General features: G+C 40.8%; 2 protein-coding genes and 1 pseudogene across 2 annotated transcripts in view; all 3 read left to right on the plus strand.

Moving 5' to 3' along the window:
* Positions 1-2,517: 2,517 nt before the first annotated feature.
* The window catches only part of ZNF662 (zinc finger protein 662), a 72,993-nt gene continuing 57,200 nt past the window's right edge, over positions 2,518-18,310 (plus strand). The window contains 1 exon segment of the mRNA XM_070456153.1: positions 2,518-2,607. The gene's annotated coding sequence lies outside the window, so the exon portion shown is untranslated.
* The window catches only part of LOC110124069 (atypical chemokine receptor 2), a 41,302-nt gene continuing 25,511 nt past the window's right edge, over positions 2,520-18,310 (plus strand). The window contains exon 1 of the mRNA XM_020872398.2: positions 2,520-2,607. Coding sequence (XP_020728057.2) covers positions 2,583-2,607 — 25 coding nt within the window. The 5' untranslated portion in view covers positions 2,520-2,582. The remainder of the gene's footprint in view (positions 2,608-18,310) is intronic.
* Positions 10,071-13,064, plus strand: LOC110124071 (SAP domain-containing ribonucleoprotein pseudogene; annotated as a pseudogene).

Genomic DNA, 18,310 nt, shown 5'->3' on the forward strand with positions numbered 1-18,310 from the left:
TAGTGATTAATGAGAAAACAAATATAAAGTGTAAGCTATTACTTTAAAAATTCCTGTAGTATGCATTGTGCGGAAAGAGGCAGACTCTGCCCTATTTGTGTAAGAAATGATCTCTTTCTGAGTAGTATGTAGAAACCAAAATCTTGGTAAATGATAATGATAACTACCAGATGATGCAGAAGATTTTTAAAAGATTATTCTGCTATACTTTATTCAGTATCATAAGAAAACAACAGTGACAACTGATTAAACTATTAAATTTTTTGTAGTACAGACATTATTATTATTAACATACAACATGTATTATTTCATTCTCCTTACTCTGTCATTTCAAAGAATAATACAGAAGACAAAAAAATTTAGGTCCTCATGTATTAAATTAATCTACATGTAGTTTATAGAAAGGTAGCGCAGGAAGTGTCTGCCAGTTTTGGCTCATTTCCCCTCTTAGAGAGTCTCTCTAACTTTTCAGGCTCCAAGTAGTTGTCCACATATGATCATATCCACTATAAAAGAAATGGGCTTCTAAACTCAGACGTCTATTTAGGTTACGGCTCAGCTTAGAGCTACATAATCCAGTTTTTGACATCCTTAAAAAATATTGTGTGATCTTTGTGGCATTTTGTCTCAAATCTTAAGACTTTTGAGAAAAATTGAGTATCTATGAGTGTTTTAAAAATAGAAATGAGAGTCAGGATCACCAGAAACTGGACATGTACATTGTGCCTGTTACTGTACTGGACTCAGAAATTAGAGTCAGTTCCTTCCCTGAAGTAATTTATAATCTGATTAGGTCAAAGGAATAGGTGTAGAAAAAACATCAAAAACAGTCTGTGAGAAGTGCTTTGAATGGAAATCCAGGTAGATATCATAGTGAGTGGGCTATTTCAAAGTAGGCTTCTTGGGACTGGGGCTTGAATGTGTGAAGTGTGAAGGATGACTAGTGTGTAAATAAGTTGGAAGTGTGTAAATAAGTTCCAGAAAAGGAAACAGTGGGCGGAGGAATAGAGGTAGATGGTGTAATTGTAGCTCTTGTGTGAAGGACAATGGGTGGGGAAAAGGCAAACATGTGTGACTAAAGCACAGTCAGAGAGTAATGGAAAGTAAGCTCAATGGGGAGGACCTTTAATGCTAGTAAAAGAACTTGGACAGTACTGTGTTAGGTGGTCCTTGAAGGTTTTGGAGCTGGATGTTTATAAGAGCTGAATGCGTTTGAGTTATTTGAAGTTGGATGCATTAGAAAGGGACTATCAGCATTTGTCTGCCAGAAGTAATATTTGTATTGAGGCCATATTCTAGGTCTTAAGGATATGGAAGGCAGCTTCATGCAGTAGCGTCATTCCTCTACTACCTTGGCAAGGCCTGCTGCTTTAAAGCAGTAAATAGTCCATACAGACCAGTGCTCAAGGAGCCTTGACCAGGGTCCAGGCCGTCAGAAAATTCTAGACTCTGTAAGATGGCTGTAACTGAACTTAATTATCTCTCTCATGTCCTCCCCGCTGCTCTGGATACCCCTTCCTCATATGCCTGTACTTTCTCTTAAATTCTCTGACTTGATTGGAAAACCTGCTTTCCACCCCATTAACCAACCATGAAACCTGGGTAAATCCCTGATGCTACTTCTGCTTTTGTGTACATGCAGCCAGTGACATGTGGACAGATAACTGAATGACAAGGGGCCAGCGCTCTAAAGAACTGTGGCAGAGATCAGATGTGTCTTCATCTCAGTAATGTGCTCTGACCAAACTGGCCAAAATTTGCCTGATTTCTGTATACAGTGATGTCAAGAGGATTATTTACACAAGAAAGCACTTAAAACAGCTCAAATAAGGAAATACACATGCGTCCTTCTAGGTTTGATGCAAGACTTTTCACTGACAGTATTTTCTAACAAAAAGCCATGCGGTTGTCACTAAAAACTGGATCTTGGATTCACTGCAGCTCCTCAGAATTCCTTTTTGTTCTTCCTATTAGTTATTTGGGGTGCGTGGTGGGTAGGGAGAGGGGAAGGTGGGGTGGTGGGTATGTAACTTCTCTAGCTGAGCTGAAGGCCACCTGCCTCTTTCCCTTGTGTTGGAAATGGTTGGATTTGGAATTAGCAGCACAACCATTTTGTCTTAAAATTTGATGTAATTTTATATCCCATATAATTTATTAAATATGTCTTTTGGTAGAGAGTGAGTAGACAAAATTTGGTGTCTTTAGCATTCAGTTTTAGGTAGTTTATATCTTGATTTTAAAAATTAGAAAATTTATAATCTTATGTAAACTATGTAAGTGAAAAGTTGACTAATTTTTATTATTTGTATTTATACAGGTAATTTGACTAGATTACACAAAGAAAGAATGGACCACTGGAAGCAAAAAGCTTTCTGTTTACCACAGGTAAACAGCTCTTTCTTCTAGAAAGGATAAATGTGATTTTCTACCCGGGCTCCCCAGCTGGCTCCTGGTACTTGGTATGATGGAGAGTCCGTGGTTATGCATGAACGTTGGGTTGCAAGCATCCTGGCAGCAGAACCTCCATTACGTTTCCACCGACAGTACTTGGTGGTATCCTGCACATGGAAAGTGTTGGTTGAATGACTCAAGACTTTCTCTGCAGAGGTGAGTACCGGAGTTTAGTAACTCTGGCTGTATTTCTGCTACTGGAGTGCGGTAGCCGGGCAGGGGCTGTGGGCTCCTGTGGCTTCTTATTTTCTTGATCACCACCCCATAGACAGTCTCCCTTTCAGAACTCCCCTCTCCTCTCCCCAGCTGCCTTGGGTACTCTGCTTTCCCGCACTCTTTTTTGTGTGTGTCTCCCAGTGGTGACTTAGGGCTAATTTTACAAGTCTGATAATTCTCTTAGAACGAGGTGCCTCTTCTGGAACGCACTGCCACACTCAGTGAAACTGCAAATAGGTTTTTATTGACTGATCTCCACTCTCTGAGTCATTTTGCTGTCACATTGATTGCAAGGAACCATCTGTTTGCCTTGATGACTTAATGAATTGAGGGCTCATGAATGTAGCTGATGTCTAAATTAGATCTGTATCTCATTAGAGACAGGATAGTGGTTTCCTTTGCCAGAGACAATGGACAGTTATTTTATAACTCTGAGAGAAAAATGGATTTTGCAAATAGACACTTCACCCAAATTGGTGGCCCTCATTACTCTCCCTATGCTGATGCTTTTGTTCAGGGACAGGGACATGCCTGTCCTGTTTCAGGAAAAACCAGAAAAGAAAAATTATCTGCCTGACCTAAGTTCAGTCATGAATCAGCAGACAAGTGCTAGCCGTCAAAGTCCTCCTGCTGTTTTGTTTTATGAGTGTCAGAAGGGTTTTCTGAGAGTGATGAGTATTAAAATAACTAGATAAAATGAGCTCATAACCTTGCTCTGTTGCCTAGTATAGTATGGCTGATTAGAAGGAAATTGCAAGCTGTGAGATGGCTAAATATTGTGTCCTGTGCAGATTGTGATTGCTTGTGAAATTAGGTAAGCTGTTGCTCAAGGGGAGTTCACCAACAGTTTAAAAAGACCTATGACCACTTCTGGCTAATTTGAACTTTCATATAGCTGGGATCTGGAATCATTGTGATCTCTGAGCTATTGCTTGCCTCGGGCTGGTAAGGGGACGAGGTGGGAGGTGGCGAGACAAAGGGCAATAGGGAATGATAGTTAATGGGTATCACCCAGATTGGACATGATGAAAATGGAATTGATCTGGAATTAAAGGTGATGGTTATACAACTTTGTGAATATATTAAAAACCACTGAATTGTAAACCTTAAAATGGAGAATTTTATGGTATGTAATTGGAGAGGACTCCGGAGAGTCCCTTGGACTGCAAAGAGATCCAACCAGTCCATCCTAAACAAGATAAGTCCTGGGTGTTCATTGGAAGGACTGATGCTGAAGCTGAAACTCCAATACTTTGGCCACCTCATGCAAAGAGTTGACTCATTGGAAAAGACCCTGATGCTGGGAGGGATTGGGGACAGTAGGGGAAGGGGACGAGAGAGGATGAGATGGCTGGATGGCATCACCGACTCAATGGGCATGAGTTTGAGTTAACTCCGGAGTTGTGATGGACAGGGAAGCCTGGCGTGCTGTGATTCATGGGGTCGCAAAGACTCCGACACAACTGAGCGACTGAACTGAACTGAACTGAATTTACCATACCATCTGTTTGTCTTGGTGACTTAATGAATTGAGGGCTCATAAATGTGAGAGAGTGTCCCTGGCCTCCCTCTTATCTGTAAGTATCTTACATTAGAAGTAAGCAGCACCAGGGACTTCCCTGGTGGTTCAGTGGTTAAGACTTTGCCTTCCAATGCAGGGGCTGTGGGTTTGATCCCTGGTCAGGGGTGCTAGGATCCCACATGCCTTGTGGCCAAAAAGCCAAAACATAAAACAGATGCAATATTGTGACAAATTCAATAAAGACTTTTAAATGGTCCATATTAAAAAAAAAGAAGCAGGCAACACCGCATGCAGCTACCCAGAAGCCTGCTGTACAACACCAGCACACGCTCAGCACCTCCCATTCTCTGGGCAGGATGCTTCATTCCGGATGTTTTCAAGTGTCTGATTGCTAAAACAGCTCGATCAAGTAAATATTGTCTTCATTTTACACATGAGAAAGCTGAGGTTCAGCATGGATAAGTAAGGTGCTTATGTTTCCATAGAAGCAGAGGCAGGATTTGAATCTAGTCTTGTTTAGCTCATACCCTTTCTGGAAGGTTCCATTGCCTGTCTGTGCTTTATTTTCCTTTTTGTGCCTGGTCTCTTTGTTACCTTCCATTTCCACTGTTAGAATCGTTATCAATCACAACTTTTGTTTTGAAATATACGTGTACTTATATCTTTGTATCTAGATATATATCTGCATATATATCTATGAAATATATGTGTTTGTGTAGTTATGTCTATAACTATGTCTATATATGTATGTATATATTCACAAACACATGCACTTTCATATCTGTATGTCTATATTTATAGATATTTATATTCATGTTACCTATAAATATTTATAGACACAGATACAAATAAGATGAGGAAAACTATACCTCTTAAGTATTAATGATGGTTTTATCTGAGTAGTAGAATAATAATTTGCAATTTTCATTTTTTCTCTGTTTTTCTGTATTCTTCAAACTAAATTTATTTTATTATTGTGATCAGAAAATAATTTTTAAAGTCTTTCATATCCTTTCACCTTTGTTTGCCACTACTTTTGTGAATAAAATCTTTCCTGATCTTTAAACTGATGCTACCCTGTTTTGTTTTTCTTTTTTTTTTCTATCACACTGTGTGGCTTGCAGGATCTTAGTTCCCCAACCCAGAATTGATTCCATGCCATGGCAGTGAAAGCACTGAATCCTAAGCACTGAACCACCACGGAATTCCCTGACGCTACTCCTTTTTCTTTTGAAACACACTGCCGTTCCCTAGCACTTTGTATTTTCCTGAGTCATTTCTAACATTTTGCTTTGTATTCTGTGTAACCTGAGTTTCTTGGGGCCCCACTCAGAGAGGAAGAGTAAGGGAGGCACATCTAATAATAGAAAAGGTAGCAGAAGAGTTTTGCTCCAGTCTATCCCCATGAAGAAAGCTAGGATCTTCTTGATATATCTATCGTATCCCACTCTTAAATCTCTTCTCATCCCTGTGATCATAGTTGTGTTGTGTCTCCTTTACGTTGCTGTTCTCATGAGTCAATTGTCATGCTCACTGTGGTGTTTATATGGGATTCTGTCCCATCTCCTATCACTTAGTGATAAGCTAGGCACCATTATTCCATCAGGCCCCACATGGTCCAGGTTGTGCCTCTGTTCTTCGTTGAAGCTGGGGAAGGGCATCTCTTCCCACCCAGGTTGTACTTTGTCTTTTCTTTATTAAATTTATTTATTTGGCTCTATTGCATCTTAGTTGTGGCACGTGGTCTCAGTAATTGCAATGAGCGGATTCTCTAGTTGTGGTGCATGGGCTTAAGTTGCCCCGAGGCATATGGGATCTTAGTTCTCTAACCAGGGATTGAACCCAGGCTCCCTGCATTGGAGGTGAGGAGTCCTAGCCACTGGACTACCAGGGAAGTCTCCTTTTTTTTCTTTTTTTAACTTTAATATATTTCATTTTGGGTTTTTTTGGCCGTAATGAGAGGCGTGTGGGATCTTAGTTCCCTGATGAGGAGTCGAACCCACACCTCTTGCAGTGGGAGCATGGAGTCTTAACTATGGGACTACCAGTGAAGTCCCTCTTTTTTCTTTTTTAACATAGGCATTTACAGCTATACATTTCCTTCTATGCATTTCTTTTGCTATATCCTGTAAATTTTGTATGTTTTGTTTTAGCTGTCTTTCATCTCAAAGTATTTTATAGTTTCCTTTGTTACTTCTTTGACTCATTGGTTACTTAGGAGTGTGTTGTTTAATTTCTGCATAATTGTGAATTCCCTAAATTCCCTAATGTTGTTGATTTAATTTAATTCAATTGTGGCTGAAGAGCATACTTTGTATGACTTGAGTTCTTTTAAATTTATTGAGATTTGTTTTATGGGCTAACATGTGGTCTACCCTGGAGAATGCTCCATGTGCACCTGAAAACAAAGTGTATCCTGGTGTATCGTGCTATCACTGACTGGGGTGTTCCATCCAAGTTTTTAGGTATTCACTTCTTACCTGGTAAAACACTGTTCATCCTTTGAGTCCCAGTTCATCCCCAGGTTCAGAGGATTTCATCTGTCAAATATTTCTTCATCCATCTCACAAGCAAGAATGTTCAGTTTTCTCATTTGAACTTCTGTCTCCCATAACTGTGATTTCTGGATATGCCAACACCCATAACTATGAGATAGCCTTCATTACAAGTCAGTCTTTCTACACACTGATGTTACGGGGTTTCTTTTGTGCAGGGACCAAGTCTTCACTGTATCTCCATATCCCTGAATATGGAGTATTCAGGAGTAACTTTAAAGCATGCCATTAAAAGGATGAGAGAATTTGGGAGGGGTCATTGAATACCTTTTAAACAGTGAACCCTAGGCTATGTACTGTCAAGAGTGGCAATGCACTCTGCCTCTGGGAACCTATAAAGGCACTATAAAGAAAGGCAGTGGACTCTGCCTCTGGGGACCTATAACTTAGTTGAAAAGACAGTATATGTGCACGAGACACCTTTAATCCAAGATCTGCTGAAGTGCCAATACAAGTGCTGTAATAGTCGGACTTCTCCACTTTTCTCTCTCTCTCTCTATGCATAGGAAAGAGACTCATTGAGTTATGAGGTTGGAATAACACTCAGGACTCCTGATTTCCAGCTGTGAATCAGTGTAGAATCCTCTGGCCACCGATCACCCAGCCTCCACTTGGTTACTCTCACCCACAGGGAGAAAGCCCAACACTCCCCAGTCAGGACTTATGATGGTTGTTTGCTAATTTGGGGTGGTAAGGGGAAGCTGAATTGCCTTTTTGCTACCATACACTGTTTAGTCTTCCTCATAAAATAATCTATACACCTGAAAGAATATGCGTAAAGTCAACAAGGAAGGAGAAGTGTTCTAGTCATACACTTTAATTTCACTAGGCTAGGTCACAGTATATTAGGTAAGGAAAGTCAGATCAGGTTGACTGTACAGGGGTCACTTCTGGGGGAAACAAAATGAATTATTTTTCTGAGGGCTGTTATTTTCCCAGAGCCCACCTATATGTGAATGTTCTGGGAAGATCTGAGGATATGAGATTTGGAGAGGTAAATTCATCCCACACGCCAGTTAGATTTTTTCTTTTTTTTTCAGTTAGATATTTTATTCCATCTAATTTAGGATTAAAAACCAATGATTTTGGGGGCTCATTAGGGTATTTCTGGAGGTTTTTTGTCAGGAATACAGTGTAGGAAGGAAGGTTTTCAAGCCAGAATGTAAACTCTTTCTCTAGAAACCTCTGAAAACAGCATTGTGTTAGAAAATAAAATTATGTTGTGAAGTACCTACCATTTTGGTGGTGTGGACTAAATAAAACAGGAGGATAATATAAGGGCTGGCCCATCACTGTATATAATACCTGACTAAATGAGTAATATCTTTGTTACAGTCTCCACAGACACATTTATTGACAGGCAGTCAGAACACTATGAGGTAGAACAGTCTTGAGGGCAGGGACATCAAGCCATCTGATAGTGTGGAATTAACAGAGCTGGTCTGGGGATAACCAACTTAAGCAGGGTGGAAGAATGGGCAAGCTTTGGATGGCGAGAACAAGAGATGAGGGTTGGTGACAGGGCTACAGAGGTTGAATGTATAAGATATGCTGTTTGATCAATGCAAAGTACCTAGAAGGCTGTGAACCTGGGCTTTGGTAGAGGCAAGGCACAGGAAAATTACCATCTCTGTGTCCACATAGGTGTGGCAGAATTCATGCAGCTTTGGAACAAGATTAGCTCACAAAGTGCAAATAAGTGATCCATGTGACTCTTAGTAGCTTCTACTGAATTGATGACTAAGGCTGTGTCTTATGTCCGTGACTTACCACAATTTGCCTTCCCACGAGGTCAGAGGAGAAAATGGGAGTGGTGGGCCAGGAATAATGGGCAGTTCTGGGTGGGCCAGAGTGAGTCACCTTCCTCAGTGCTAATACCAGGAGATCAGACCAAGGGCTTTTGTGTCAGCTGTTTATTCTCTTCACCTTTTCCCCAAATCCTGGCTCTGTCACCTCTTTCATCCTTTGACTTTTCTGATAGGGCCCTGGAGTTGGAACAGCTCTAACTTTACAGATAGAGACCCCGAGGCCCAGAGGGGCCTTATTCCTACAACGTGTCAGTTTCAGAGTTGGGACTAGAAAGGCCTCATGACTACCAACCCTTGCACTCTGTCCTCCCTCAGCGTGGCTTTCCTCTTTAAGTCGCCTCCCTGTGTGCCAACCAAGGGGCAAAAGGGACATAGGACGGGACATGGCAGAAGCTTGAAGTGGTGGTCTCTCGAATATAAGGCCCCCCAGGGAACGTGAGGAGAGGCAGGAGGAGTCAGGCCACAGGCTCATCTTCCATGACCCCATTCTCTCCCATATTTTCTTCTGCAATGTAGTCCCTACATGTGAAAACATCTTACCTTGGAATTTTGTCAGTGACTCTGCCACCCCTGACAGTCTGGCCTCATCAACAGTATAAGGAGCAACATGGAAGAAGAGCAGAAGGTGTAATGTAGGATGAAGCAGCAAAGCTCATGAGATCCCTTCATGCCTTACTTTTATCTTCTCCTCCCTTGCCTTCTACTCCTGGCAGTGCTGTACCTAAGTTCTGTCCTTGGCTGGCTTTTCAGAAAGGCTTTGTTGCTTCTGGCAAGGATCGTTAAGTTAAACCCGTTGGTCTATCTGTTTGACCACTGCTGTAACCCTCTCCTCTCAGACTCCTCAAAATCAGATGTACACTCTTTCCCCGTAGGTTAGATAAATGTTCTATTGATGCTTCTGTTTGGATCAGGAAGGGAACTCCCAACATCCTTTCAGTAGATTAATGTAAAACATTTTGGTCCCTCTTTTGTATAATTTGGGATTGGTGATACCAGATGATGGCCCAGAAGTTCCAAGCCTGCTCCTGGGACCATAATTTCACAAAATATTTAAGGCAAACAAAGAAACTCTCATCGTCGCCAGACTGAATCAGAGACCTGTGAGAAAACAAGGAAATGGCCACCCAGCAGAGGTTGCAAAACCTCATTAAGGCTGTTGGTGAAACTCTTTGTCTTTTATTTACCTCTAAGAAGTCCGTGAAAGCAAAAGAGCAAGCCCTCCTTAGAGAAGGTGTGCCAGTTGTCACTTAATATCTCCTTATTCCAAATTCACCCTTCACTGCCTTGCTTGTGGTGTCACATTTCTTCCTTGTCATCAGGCTCACTGTTGAACTCTGTCAGTAGGGGGTGCTGGAGGACAAATTTCATCTGCATGAATGAGTGGTTTCTTCATCTTCTGCCTACTAGAGTCCCAGTCATGGGGGAGTCCTGCTTGCTAGTCAAGGCCCAAATAATGAAAATATTTTCAGGATATTATCAATATTAAATTATTGATTTAATAATTATTTAAGATTTAAGACAGATATTTACATTCTTTTATTGTGCTAGGTCTTTGAAATCTGGTGTGTGATTTATACATGTAGCACTTCTCAATTTGGACATTCAATTGCTCAGTAGCCACATATGGCTGGTGGCTTCTGTATTGGACAGTGCTTTTCCGGAACATGGTTTGCCTGCACATACTTAATGAGGATGACACTTTGGGAGACAGTTTAAAAAAAAGGAAACTGCATAAAAAATATTAGACTTAATCCTGTAGCTTTATTGGCCATGTTAATGTTGTATTTTTAAATTATTTTCTTGCGCTAGATATAAGTAAACATAGTAGTGATTATGTGTATTATTTTAGGAATCAACATTTTCAGTATAAAAGTAAAGGAAGTACAATCACAGAATCAAGAATTTAAGTAGAAACACTGTTGAACATTACCATTGAGTTTACTACTCAATCGTGTTAATATTAATTATTATCTACTTAATTATTTAATTAAGTAATGCATTTATTAGTGTCATGAAGAATACAGAAACTGTTAAAAATAGCAATTAGAAGACATTTTCTGATCCAAAGGGAATGTAGTATCATGAATCTGTAAGTTCTGCCATTGAGTCAGAAGAAAACCTTGCGAAATATTCAAAATCCAAATGGATGTAATTTTCAAGATCCTCAAATGTTGCATATTTCTATGAATATGAAAGAATGCACATGTCCATTAGGTCTTCAGTGGTCTCTACAGATATTTATGTAAAGGTATTTCCATATCTAAACATGTACATTTGAGCTTCCCAGATGGCGCTAATGGTAAAGAAATTGCAACACAGGAGATCTAAGAGACACAGGTTCAATTCCTGGGACAGGAAGATACCTGGAGAAGGGCATGTCAATCCATTCCAGTATTAGAGCCTGGGGAATCCCATGGACAGAGGAACCTGGCGAACTACAGTTCATAGGGTTGCAAAGAGTCAGACACAACTGAAGCGACTTAGCTCACAAACATATATGTTTATGTATCTTAGAATTTCAAAACTTAGTCAAGTAATCAATGTGGCTAAGAGCTGTGGAGTTTTAGGGAGAAAAAAAATACACAAATAAAATAAAATAAAACAATAAATAAAGAAGAAAAATACATAAATAAAATAAATTTAAAAATAAATAAAATTAAAATAGGGAGGGGTAACAAGATGGCGACTGAGACGGTAGAGCTTCATAAGCTGAAGCTTGCTGAACTAAAGCAGGAGTGTCTTGCTCGTGGTTTGGAGACCAAGGGAATAAAACAAGATCTCATCAACAGGCTCCAGGCATATCTTGAAGAGCATGCTGAAGAGGAGGCAAATGAAGAAGATGTAATGGGAGATGAAACAGAGGAGAAGAACCAAAGCCCTTAGAACTGCCTGTCAAAGAGGAAGAGCCTCCTGAAAAAACTGTTGATGTGGAGCAGAGAAAAAAGTGGTAAAAATTACATCTGAAATACCACAGACTGAGAGGATGCAGAAGAGAGCTGAATGACTCAATGTACCTGTGAGTTTGGAGAGTAAGAAAGCTGCCCGGGCAGCTCCAGTTCCATCAAAAGGTCTGTCGTCTGACACCAAGCCTATGGTTAACCTGGATAAGCTAAAAGAAAGAGCTCAAAGGTTTGGTTTGAATGTCTCTTCAATCTCCAGAAAGTCGGAGGATGAGGAAAAGCTGAAAAAGAGGAAGGAGCGATTTGGGATTGTCACAAATTCAGCTGGAACAGGAACCACAGAGGATACAGAGGCAAAGAAGAGGAAAAGAGCAGAGCGCTTTGGAATTGCCTGATGAAAAGCTTTTCATGCTTTCTGTTCTCCAGGGGTTTCCACCTCTTTGACTTTTCCTGGTCACCTACATACCTACATGCACAGTTATGTGCCTAGGTCCTGCCTTGCAATGAGGGAGCATGTACCCCAGGTACATCTGTGAACTCCGGCAGCAGTTTGACTTATTGCAGTTCCAACTTTAAGGTTTTTGTTGTTGTGTTGTTGTTTTTTAATTATTATTTTGCTTGTTAATTTAAAAAAATAGGAAAAAAAAACTTGAACACAGGGAAATAGACTAGATGATCATGCCCACATTTATATATTTAGGTATATATTTTCATATTAACTTTTTTCCCCCCTGGAGTATTTTAAAGCAAATCCAAGATATTATATATTATATACTATTTCATCCAATTATTACCCCTTTGATGTTATGCAGTGATTAACATAACCATATATAGAATCTAGTGTTGCCCATGGGTTCTCAAATAAGCTTCTCCTCCTCTCAGCCCAAGAGTCTGCTAGCAGAAACTGGTATGATAACTGTCTGCCTTAGGTGCATAAGTATTTTTTAACCTGGAAAGCTTTAGAATAAAGCATAGGAATAGTTAAGGAAAAGACCCATTAGCATTAACATTTTTGTGTGAAGTAAGTAAGTAGCCTACTTACTTTGATATTTGATATTTTATAAATTTATCACAGTAAGGGTGATCTCGATCTAGTAGAATGCCAGCTTTGTAACTGGTTTGAAATGTTTGAGCAATGTGCATTTTTTAAGGTGAAATCTTATTAAATTATTCTTGATATTGGAACACTTGGAGGCCTTTAGACTCCTAATATTTAAAGTTTAGGGTATTGGATTTATAAGTATGAATTTCTTCCCAGGAAAGCTTTATGGGTTAAAGAAGTTGAAGTACATAAAGGGAAATGCTTGAGACAAAACTGGCCACTGTATGAATATGTTTATATGCTCCCTGTTCTGGTCTGTAGCCCCTTGTCACTTTCCAATGTAAGAACCACCGAAGAGCCTAGAAAATGGGGCCTCATACAGAAAAGGCTGCCCACACACTGGCAGCTTGCTCTCCTGTGCCACCTATTTATAGCCTCCACTAGGATGGGCAACACTAGTCCCAGGCCTCTCCTCCTCTTTCCTTCCTATCTGAGCTGTCGTCCTAGGGCATAGTCAGATGAAGGAGCATGATAGAATAAAAAATGCTAGGCTTGACCTGGATTTTCCAATTTATTGGTCTATTTCTTAAGTGCACTGCCCTTCTTCTGTCACTGGTAATGGAGGGAAGCACCCCAAAAAGATGATATAAGTGTCAGCTGTCATCCACTGGATCTGAGTTGTTAGGCTTATTCTCTGAGTAGCCTGAGGAAACCCCTCCTGGAAGGAAGATCCTACCATAGTCAGAAGGACTCCAAAGATGCATTCTTCTCTGGGAAAAGATAGATTGATACCTAACTCAGACTAATGTTCTCAATTTTATGAGACAAATTTTCAAACATGTTTTTATAAATTACGAACCACATATCCCTTCCAAATTCCAAAGCTCTGGTGATCTAGTGGCAACACTATGCAACTAAGCAAAACTAAACGAAACTTAGCAACAATGAGGCTTTACATTGCCTGAAGCCCTTTTGAGGATCAAGATGAATGCTAATGCTGCAGTTCATCAACCAACCAGATCTCGAGACTCGAGCCGTGTCGACCTGCAGTGTCACTGCAGCCCTGGGAGCTGTCTTCCTTGTCTTTTGCATTCCTGTTGTCAGGTTTTCAACTCTGTCCCGCGGTCCTCTGCAGCAGCCCATAGAATCCATTTAACACATATTTTCCAGCAGGATACAGGTCTATGAAAAGGAACTTCCATAAAGAACCTAGGTGGAAAGAGCCCTGTGATGTTCTCTTGGCCATCTCCACAGGACTCTGTGGGGCCCTCGACCACGCTCAGGAATGCTAGCATGACTGGCCATAGCTGCATCAAAACTGATAGTGAACAAAGTAAATCTGGATGTAATTCATAGAGACCACAGAGCCCTGGGAAGTCTTAGCCTGGGAAGAAAAGGAGGTTATTTTGTGGCATTCAAGATAGACTGAGTGAAGACCACAAGAGTATGGGACTGTGTGGAGTTGCCAGGTAAATACCCTCAAGTCTAGAGCATGAAAGACTGCGGGGCTGGTAGTAGGATTCTTAAATCCTCACCTAGCTTACCACTGTAGTTTACTGCTGCATTTCAGGAGCCTCTTGGCTTCTCTGTCAAATGTCTTTTGCACTGGTGACCCGTGGCTACCCAGTAGTTAACGCACAGACTTTAGCATTGTCTCTGAAGTCTGCTGACTGCTGCTTACTCTGCCTTCAGTACACAAGGTGATAGATGCTATAAAAACTTCCCTTGCCTAAAGGTTACCTAAGTAAAACATGGATCCTCCCTGACACAGCATTTTTGCTGGTTAGCTGCTTTGCAATATAGAGAACTAACAAACATTTGGCTTTATGTCCTTTTTCTAATCCTTGGAACTGGGTTTTGGTTTTTAACTTGAAAAGTCCATTGTAAAACCAGTGGGAATTCTAGAACAAGGCCTACTGCAACTAATGCCATTGGGGCTTCCCAAACCAACGAGTTGTCGTTGCCTCTGTAAAAGGAAGAATAAAATAGCTCATGAACTTTAACTGTGGCTCAAGGTAGATAGAAGAAGATAACCCATAAAATGAAAGAAGTATCCCAGTTTCTTCACTCCATAAGATGAATAATTTTTCTGTTGGTTCAGGTAGATCCTGGACATTGGTGGGTGATTGTTAAAAGTTATTCATTGCAAATTAATAATTATCCTGATCACACAATGAACTCTCTCTGTATTTGTTATGCTACTTAGGGTTTGTTTGTCATGTTACATTAAACAAATCTCCCTCCCAACTCTTAACTTTTTGAAGCGCTTAACAAATGGTCCTCTTAGGAGCAGAGAAGCAAAACAAAGACTGTGAAATTATTTATAGACTGAAAGGGCATATTTGTAGACTATTGCATAAATATTATGAAGAAGGAAATGGCAACCCACTCCAGTACTCTTGCCTGGAAAATCCCATGGACAGAGGATCCTGGTGGGCTACAGTCCATGGGGTTGCAGAGTCGGACACGACTTCACTTTCACTTTCACATAAATATTATACTATATAAAGGTGATACATCTATCAAAGGGAGGATCCAGAAAGGAAAGCAGCCCCCATCATCCCTAGAACTTCTTGCCATTTTTTTCTGAAAGATAAATTCTGAATTAGCAAAAAATCTTAACTTTTGACTCTATACACAGAAACTATGGCCCTCCTAATCTATCTTCAGTATTTTACTGGAAATAAACTCTGACCTATTTCAGTGTATCCATTATCAGACCCTTTTTCAAATACCTTCTGAAGTTTGCTAATATAGGCTCATCAATCACAGGCCTAAATGTAAAACTGAAATTATAAAATTTCTAGAAATCTTTGTGACTTGAGGGTAGGCAAAGATTTCTTAGGTAAGATATAAAAAGCACAATCTGTAAAAGAAAAAGTTGTTTGTACTTCACTAAAATTAAGAACTACTACTATTCAAAAGGCACTGTTATGATAACAAGAACACAAGTCACAAACTAGTAGGAAATATTTGCAAACCATCTGCCTGATAAAGAACTTGTATCCAAGATAAACAGAGAGCCCGCTGTACTCAATGGTAAGAAAACAGCTCAGCTTTAAAAATGGACAAAAGATTTGAAAAGACACTTCACCAAAGGACATATATGGATGGCAATATATAGTCATCCATATATGTTCAATGTCATTAGTTCTTAAGGAAATACAACTCAATACCACAATTAAATACTGCTCCACACTTAATAGAATAACTAAAAGTAAAGACTGACCAATTTGAGTACTCAGGAGATTGTGGAGCAGTGTGAACTCACGTACTTTGCTTGTGGAGGTGCAAAATGGTACAGCCACTTTGGAAAACAGTCTGCCTGGTTTCTCACAGAACACAACATAGACCTACCATACAGTCCAGCTGTCCCATTCCTAGTTTTTAACCAAATGAAATGAAAACCTGTGTTTACCCCAAAACCTGCATATGAATGTTTGCAGCAGCTTTATTTGTAATCCCCCCCACCCCCCCAAAATGGGAACAAACCAAATGTCCCTCAGCTGCAGAGTGGATAAACAAACTGGTACAGCCATAAATATTGTTGAAGGGATCGTAATTTGGTATAATCACTTTGAAAAACTGTTTGGCAGTATTTACCCAAGACAAACATATTCCCCAGCAGTTGCCGTCCTAGAGACACCCAGCCGTTAGAAATGTGTGGTATGTTTGCCAGAAGGCTTGTACAAGAATGTTACAGCAGTGCTACTTATAATAACCATAAAAGAAAGTCTGATTCCATTTTTGATGTTTGACCATGATAGCCTGCAAGCCCCATCATTCCTCTTTTCCTTTTCACTCCACTCCTGGACATGCCAATAAGAAAAGCTAGATACTTGCTTCCTTGGCATGAGTAGCAAGGGAAGACTAAAACTCCAGCCAGTGGGAGAGGGTGTCTTCATCCTTGATCCCCCTCTCTCCACCCACTGTAAAAACTAGAGCCACTTGCCTCTTCTGCTCAAGCCAAACATGCTGGTTTGAGTATGGACCCTGCTGTCCCCAGAAAGCTTTACTGTGTGATTAATCTTTCAGATCCTCTTGTGAGTGTATTGCATCATTAATCCCCAGCTCCAAACCAATTTTGGTTGGGTGGAAGCATGGATGCCACCCTCCAGGGAGCAACCACAAAGCAGAACCCTAAACTGGACTCTATTCAAATGCCAAGTCAACAGAAACATGGACATATAAATTATTGAATATCCACTCAGTAGAACCTATAGGGCAGTGAGAATGGATGAAATACAACTGCATATAATCTCACAAGCATAATATGGAACAAAAGAAACCAAACACAAAAGAATATATTTAGTATGTGTTTGTTGCTCAGTGGTGTCCCAACTCTTTGCGACCCCATGGACAGTAGCCCACCAGGCTCCTCTGCCCGCGGGATTTCCCAGGCAAGAATACTAGAGTGGGTTTCCATTTCAAAACATATGCCATGGGGTTGCAAAGAGTCAGACACAAGTGAGTGGCTGAACAACATTAAAATAAACTTAAAAAGCAGGGCAAAGCTAATCTATGGTATTAAAAGTCAGAATAGTCACCACCATTCTAAGAGCAGTAGGTTACTGGAAAGGAGCACAGAGGGAGCACGTTTCTGTAAGGCAGTTTCCGTTGGGGACGGGGGTGGGGGTGGGAAGGGACTGAATGGAGGGGAGCAAGGGCTGGATAGTGAGATGGTCCCAGCGGAAGTGTTCTGGCGGGCTCCTGGTCTTGCTGACAGATTGAGGGTGTGAACCAGCCCCGCCCAGTGGACAAATGTGGAAATGCGTGTCAGTGCTTAAAAGCGGGAGGTGACTGGCCGTTCCTGTGAGCCTCATTATGTCAGCCAATTTGGGGAGTGGGGTGAAGATTCTGAGCTCAGAATGGGGATAGAGCATCTAAGAAGGGTCTGATGTTAGCCCTTATGTCCAGCCATAGGGAGCTGGTCTCAACCACACCGAGGGGGACAAATGGCTTTTGTGACAGGAGAGGTGGGCAACAGAGGGCTCCACTATGCCCAGGCTTTGTGTGCCTCACCAGGCAGTCTAGGCTAGTTTTGGAATCAGTTTTATTCAGGTGCTAGATGCTAATCCAATAAGGTACGTAGTAATCCCCATTCTACTGATGAAGGGACTGAGGCCCAGGTAACTTGTTTTGTAAATGGCAGAACTAAGGTTTGAACTCAAACCCAGCTCTTAACTTTTTTGGACCATGGTTTCCACTGGCAGCCTGGTGAAACCTATGGGCCTATCTCAAAATAATGTTTTTAAGAGTATAAAATAAAACATCAGATTACTGATCCTTTTGAAATTGCCAAGAAATGCCAGTCCTATTAAAATACAGATGCTAAGCTATTTTTTCCCAACTGTGGCATACATGTGCTATACATGTGTTTCTTTACTGACATCTTAAATACAAGATACAACTGTGGGTCTGAAAACCAAAATTTTTAGGAAGTGATGGGTGTATTCTGTGATGTCTGCTGCAATGGTGATGTGAAATGAAACTATTAGTGACTTTGCTAGTGACCGAGTCACAGGTCAGATTCCATGAGAAGGAAATACTGAATTTCCATCAGAGGCCAGTGACAATAAGGGTGTAATCTTGTTCCACTTAAGTTCAGAGACCTGTATCCTAGGCATGGGTCCAGTGGGGATCTGTGGACCACAGGTTAAGACCCCTTCATTCTGTGTCTCTGACTTGTCTTCCTTTCCCTCTGACGGTGGCCAGGGCTTCACAGGAAACGAGCCTGTGAGCTGGTAAATTGCAAAGAGTGCTGAGTGTTTGTTAAATAACAAGGAAAGATCATAGGGTCCAAGAGACAGTGAAGG

Source organism: Odocoileus virginianus, chromosome 26, assembly GCF_023699985.2.
Source record: "Odocoileus virginianus isolate 20LAN1187 ecotype Illinois chromosome 26, Ovbor_1.2, whole genome shotgun sequence".
Classification (NCBI taxonomy): Eukaryota; Metazoa; Chordata; class Mammalia; order Artiodactyla; family Cervidae; genus Odocoileus; species Odocoileus virginianus.